The 6,579-nt window shown below is 47.1% G+C and overlaps 1 protein-coding gene across 1 annotated transcript; it reads right to left on the minus strand.

Moving 5' to 3' along the window:
• Positions 1–4,238: 4,238 nt before the first annotated feature.
• Positions 4,239–5,949, minus strand: LOC140393901 (cystatin-like). Its single transcript, XM_072484356.1, has 3 exons — positions 5,680–5,949; positions 4,866–4,985; positions 4,239–4,575 (listed from the first exon to the last, which is right to left on the minus strand). Exons 1-3 carry the CDS (start codon positions 5,923–5,925, stop codon positions 4,489–4,491), a joined length of 453 nt encoding a protein of 150 aa, XP_072340457.1. The 5' UTR covers positions 5,926–5,949; the 3' UTR covers positions 4,239–4,488.
• Between the last annotated feature and the right edge of the window lie 630 nt (positions 5,950–6,579).

Genomic DNA, 6,579 nt, shown 5'->3' on the forward strand with positions numbered 1-6,579 from the left:
GGGCAGGACCAGAACATGTGCACCTGATTAGCCGGCCCACCGGCGCATCTGGCACACTTGTCCTCCAATTCGAAGAATTTACTCTTCCGGGCCACCGTCATTAAACTGGATCAGACTGAGCCTGGCGCACGCTGCAGTCATGTTTACTCTGCTCAGAGCTTCTGCCCAAATACCGTCCTCCATCTCCCCCCCGAGCTCCTCCTCCGACTTAAGCTTCAGGTCCTCAGTCTGTGTATCCTCTGCTCCCATTAGTTCTTTGTAAATATCTGAAACTCTACCCTCACCTACCTCTCCCCTCGATACTACCCTGTCCTGCCTCCCCTTTGGCGGGAGGCGTGGGAAGGACGGCACCAGCCTGTGCACAAAATCCCGCACCTGTAAATATCGAAAGTCATTCCCTCCCGCCAGCCCAAACTTCTCCTCCAATGCCCTCATGCTCGGAAAGCTCCCTTCCAAGAACAGATCACCCACCCTCGCAATCCCCGCCCTCCTCCACAGTCACTATCCGCCGTCCATGTTCCCCGGAGCAAATCGGTGATTGCCGCAGATTGTGTTGGTTTTCTGCACAAGCGCGGATACAGTTGAGGAACGTCCAATATTGGCATGGCAGACCGAAGCGTGGTAGGCGGGCTGTGAGATCTGTGATGAGAAAGAGCCAAAAAGGAATAGCAGATATTGTCAGAATAGATGGACGTCCGAGACCATAAGTGGCATTCGGTGAGCGTTCACATCACGCCACCCCCCAGTACATGGTAAAACCTGGGCAAGCCAATGATTCTCTAAGCCAGTGTTTTTCAAATATTTTTTCCCGGGACTCGTTTTTGCCAACCGACCGACCTTCGGGACATACAACAGCCGATCTTCGTGACGCACGGCACCCGATCTTCGTGACACACGCTCGCTTACCTTTAATGCAAAAGTGGAGCATACTTAGTCCTCACAATCTCACTTCAATCAGGTTCACAGGAGGAGAGGACAATGCGCATATCAGATGCAGACTTCAGCCAGTTCCTTTGTGGTATCTTCATCTTTATGAAAACAGAAACATGTAGGTCGTCGTGAAGGGCAATAGCAACAAAATGCTTGTTTTACTCAGCACTGTATACTCCTGTAAGGTGCTTCTCCAGAATGCCGACAGCCTCATAGGTTTTTGGAGTGTGTTTAATGTGGTATCACAGGTCAGCCATAGCAGTTAGTCTTTTAATTTGGAGTCAGCTCGAAGTTAATAACTGACTCTGGGATCTCAACCTCGAAAGGAATTTTTCATCCACCACTTCTCTTTCAAATTCTGAAACTTCTCTCATTTGCCAGTACTTCCCTACATATAACACACATGGGCTTTGCATCCTTATTTGCACTGGCACAATTGACAAAACCACACCTCAAGAAATCATTTTTATACTGAAGCTAATACCGCTGGTGCTGGAATCTGAAACAAAAACAGAAAATACTGGACAATCTCAGCAGGTCTGACAGCATGTGTGGGCAACACGGTAGCATTGTGGATAGCACAATTGCTTCACAGCTCCAGGGTCCCAGGTTCGATTCCGGCTTGGGTCACTGTCTGTGTGGAGTTTGCACATCCTCCCCGTGTGTGCGAGAGTTTCCTCCGGGTGCTCCGGTTTCCTCCCACAGTCCAACGATGTGCCGGTTAGGTGGATTGGCCATGATAAATTGCCCTTAGCGTCCAAAATTGCCCTTCGTGTTGGGTGGGGTTACTGGGTTATGGGGATGGTGTGGACCTTGGGTAGGGTGCTCTTTCCAAGAGCCGGTGCAAGCTAAAGAGAACTGGAAATATGGTCAGATTGATACTGTTGTGAGGAGGCAAGGAGCGGTCGGAGGCTAGATAGGGGCCAGCAATAGACGGAGATTGACAAGGATGTTGTGGACACCCTCCTGCGACCCATCCGCAGGTCGTGACCCGTAGTTAAAAAGCCTGCTCTAAGCAAACTTTATTCAACAAGCTCAGGCCTCAAAGATCACGGTATCACCAAATCTACAGCCGCTAACCTCCATTGCAATTACCCTATTGTACCTGTCTGTCATTTCCACTTCTGATGGGAACTAGAGAAGCCAATAAAATTAGGATAGGGAGAAAGAGCTGGGTGGGAAGGCCTTGATCCAGGAAACTGGTCCAATAAAGCCTGATTAATGTTTTACTGGGCAGTTTCTGCACTCCTTTCAATCAGAACTGGAAGAAGGCTGACTCCGGTCCTCGGTTAGTTGCGCCTGATTTAAAAATGAAGCATTTGGATCTCGTGAAGTGGCAAACAGGGTACAGTTTTTGCAATGAATGTCACCTCAACAATGTTACAGGCAAGATACTCTTCCCTTTCCATCACACTGCCTTCGAGAATAACTCAAGCGTGTTCTAAAAATGGAAGACTGTGGAGCAATTGTTTTAGTTTCCATTATTGGATAAACTGAAGAAATGTTCATGATGAGCGAGGAATGATCCTTCACACTTTTTCTCATGCTAATAGAAATTGAATTCTGTGCTTCTTTAAAGTTTACACCTCACAAAGGCGATGATTGTGTTTGGGCTCCCTCTGCTATGCTGTGACGTTAGATACTTTTATAGGAAAGAGTTGGTGCTTGACAGTAGAAATAACGGGAGGAATTTACTTATCCCAGCAACCTTTAGGATCATGGTGGGCATGATGGAGCACAAAATTCGTCATGATGGTAAAAGTCAGTATTCCATCGGCGGGCAAACAAGTTGGTGTTTTCTCCTCCTGCCCTGTGTGGTCTTTGGCTGTGGGGGTTTGATAGGGGAGGGGGGCCGTTTGACAGGGGGTTGGGGTGGGGCAGTTTACCAGGAGGGTGGGGGGTGCCGGGGTTAAGGGAGAGGTGTGAGTCACTGCTGGGGCTGTGTGGACTACATTGTTGGGGGAGAATGTAAAGGCAGTCCTTTGGCTGTCCGGCCCATGCGACAGGGCTATGCCTGGCACACATGTCTTGGTTCTTGCCAGAGGGGGGAGCTCTTGCACAGTGTTTAGAGCTGGTGTAATAATTGATTTCCATAGAAACCCTATAATCCAGAAGGAGGTCATTCAGTTTCCCTTTCCCAATGCCGGATCCCTCCATCAGCACTTAGTCTTTTAAGCCGGGATCCCCTCCCAGCAGACAACCATAACCCCATTCAGGTTATTTGTTGTGCTCTGCACGTGACGACAGGTCTACCCTCAGCTGGGTTAATACTCGTGGCCACAGGAGGAAACCCATACGTGGTCATTAATTGTCTGAGGGCGAAGGTTAGCCGTGAACCTGCCCATCCTAGACTTAATCGGAGTGGAGGAGGAATTGTAGAAGTGTACCAGACCCCGGCCAATTAAATTCTATGAAGGCACTGCTGCGTCACAGCGCCAGGGACCCGGGTTCAATTCTGGCCTTAGGTGACTGTGTGGAGTCTGCACGTTCTCCCCGTGTCTGCGTGGGTTTCGTCCGGGTGCTGCAGTTTCCTCTAACAGTCCAAAGATGTGTAAGTTAGGTGGATTGGCCATGCTAAATTGCCCCTTAGTGTTCAAAGATGTGCAGGTTAGGTGGATTAACGAAGCTAAATTTCTCCTTAGTTAAACACTTAATCCTTCAGGGATGTATAGGTTAGGTTGTGGGGATGGGGCAGGGGAGTGGGCCTAAGTGGGGTGCTCTTTCAGAGGGTCGGTGCAGAATTGATGGGCTGAATGGCCTCCTTCTGCACTGTAGAGATCCTATGATTCTTTGCCAAGTGCTGGGAAGTGGTATTAGTGTAGATTTGGTCGTTTATTTTGGTGTTGCAGGCTTGATGGGCCAAAGGGCCTCTTCTGTACAGTAGGATTCTATGAAATGCCCTCCCCGCCTCCAAACACGCCACTGGAGTGGGCAGACGATTCCGCCCACTGATTTCCATTTCCCATTGTTTTGCCTGCTCACTTAGTCAGTCCGTGTCCCTTCATAACTTCACACGCCAATCAACAAAACTAATTGTTATCAGCTACTTAACTTAAACTGGGACTAAAGAACCAGAAGACAAAAATTGGTGAGACTGATCCAACACTAGAGATGAGAAGAGGTGTTTAACTCTCCAGGGTGAAGGAGAGGTTGTGAAACGGGATCAGAATTTGTCATTCATTCTAATAAAAAAGTGCTGAAGAAATCTCTAAGGATAGGGTTATAGAGTGAAGGCAGGCAAATATATTCCATTAACAACAGTATAACGAGCGAAGAGCCATGTTTGTCATAAATCACTTGAACTGTGCTGAGAATCATGCAAAACTTTATTACCAAGTAACTGCTCATATCCAAGCAATGAATTGACATTTTACAACGCTCAGTGATTTGTGATTGACTGTTCTTTCACTGGTTAGTTATACAATTATGTAACTGATGTTCACGTCATCGCAACAATCAGAGAAAAGGCAATTGCACATTTGTTTTTACAAATGCAGAAAATCATTCGCGATTGACTCAGGTACGTTTTCTTCATTGTCGCAATTCGTACCGGAGACATTACAGGTTCAGTTTCTGGCATTTACTCTTTAGAAGCTGTTGTTTTCCAGCTGTAGGTTTCCATGCGATAAAGTGGCACAGGAAAAACTAGGAGAAAAACAAAGCACATAAACAACAATCTGGATTTAAACATGAGGATGTCTCACTTATCTAACGCAGCTTCAAAGGAAACGGGACCAGGCAAAGAGCTCGATTCTCCACTTCCCCCAGCCACACCTTTCTCGGCAAACGGCGCGATTCTATCTTCCTGCCGCTTGTCAATGGGATTTCCCACTGTAACCACCTCATGCCACCGGGAATCCCACGAATGGGGGCGCGCTGCCGGCGGGAAATGTGCATCGTAACGACCAGAGAATTCCGGCCAATGTTTCACTCACCTCTGATTGCCCTTCAGCCTCAATCACACGGCATTCTCTCCGTGCAGTTTCGTGCGTGATGACCGGGCAATTGGTTTTCCCCAAGACAATATCAAAGATGTACACGGCTCCTTCAATCATCTAGTGCAGGAATAAAACACATTTATTTTCAATGTTTCTATTTCCAATGCTACCTTTAACCTTTAACCTATCGTGTGCGGCACGGTAGTACAGGGGTGTGGGAGGCATGATAGCACAGTGGTTAGCACTGCGGCTTCACAGCGCCAGGGTCCAGGTTCGATTCCCCGCTGGGTCCCTGGCAGTGCCGAGCCTGCACGTTCTCCCCGTGTCTGTGTGGGTTTCCTCCGTGTGCTCCGGATTCCTCCCACTGTCCAAAGACGGCTGTTCGGTGGATTGGACATGCTAAATTGCCCTTAGTGACCAAAAAGGTTGGAGGGGTTATTGGGTTACAGGGATCGGGTGGAAGTAAGGGCTTAAGTGGGTCAATGTATACCCTATGGGCCGAATGGCCTCCTTCTGCATTGTATGTTCTCTGTTCTATTTACTAACAACAGCACATTCATCGCATCAGTTTGCTCATGTCAAAGGAAACAGGATAACATATATTTAGCCATTACACAATTACATTTTTAATAGACATTTCAGTTAAAGTAAAAGTTGCGGTTGAAGTTAGTGTTCAAATGGCATTTGCGTCATTAAAGTACTTCTCTAATTCCAAACTTATTAAAGGGGCACATATGAGCAGAGAGTAATGCTCATTAACGGCAAACACACTGTCCTTATTAGTCATTGTAAAAAGTGTCCTCAATGTTACCTGTACACTGGCTTCCAGATACTCAATGATGTTGTAGATCTGGGTACCCTTCTTGTTGAACTCTAGTAGAGCAAATTCTGCCATAGCCAGAAAGCCCTGGTCACTTTTATCAACTTTCAGAACCAAAGGTTTCGGAACGTTGTCCTGATCAGTTTCATGATTTTCTTTTACATTCGGCGAAGGAAAAGCAGAGACTGAAACAAAAACAACAGAAAAAACAGCGAGAAGACACTGCCAGCCAGCCATGATCTCTCTCACTCTCGCTCAACGTGCGGACAAGGTGAGAGTGAGCGAAGAGTCAGCCTGTTTTTATACTCTCTGCTGTCAAGGGTGTGACATTGTGACCATTTCCTACTGAATGCTTCATAGCCATAGACTGATAAAAACGGATAAGATATGAAATTGCAACAATTCAAAATAATAGTTTTTGAATCTAAATATTTAATCGTTATGCTTATTTGCAGGACTCCTCGAGCAAACAGCTGTGTTCTGTGTGTTTTTATCTTTTCCAAATGCCAAAACTCATGATTCATCACTCAGACCCACTTCCAATATCACTCAGTGCCAAACTTCTCTCTCCATCCATGCTGAGATTGTCCAGTATTTTCTGTTTTGGATTCAGATTCCAGTATCCATCATCATCAGCATCCATCATCAGCAAGCCACACTCAGCTGGGTCCCAGGACGTGATCTAACGGAAAATTGGCAGCGAGTGGAATTGCCAGGTGTTTCCTGACGGCCAACCTAGCAAGACCGCTACCGGTATCTAACACCAATTAGAGCCGATAATGATGCCCCAAGGGCTTCACGTCGGAATATCACTGTCCCGCCAGCTGATTCACCTGGATCGCACCCGCCAGACCCCTGCTAACGAGGTGGAGCAGCTCTTAAACCGATCCC

This window comes from Scyliorhinus torazame, chromosome 1 (assembly GCF_047496885.1).
Source record: "Scyliorhinus torazame isolate Kashiwa2021f chromosome 1, sScyTor2.1, whole genome shotgun sequence".
NCBI classification, from domain to species: domain Eukaryota; kingdom Metazoa; phylum Chordata; class Chondrichthyes; order Carcharhiniformes; family Scyliorhinidae; genus Scyliorhinus; species Scyliorhinus torazame.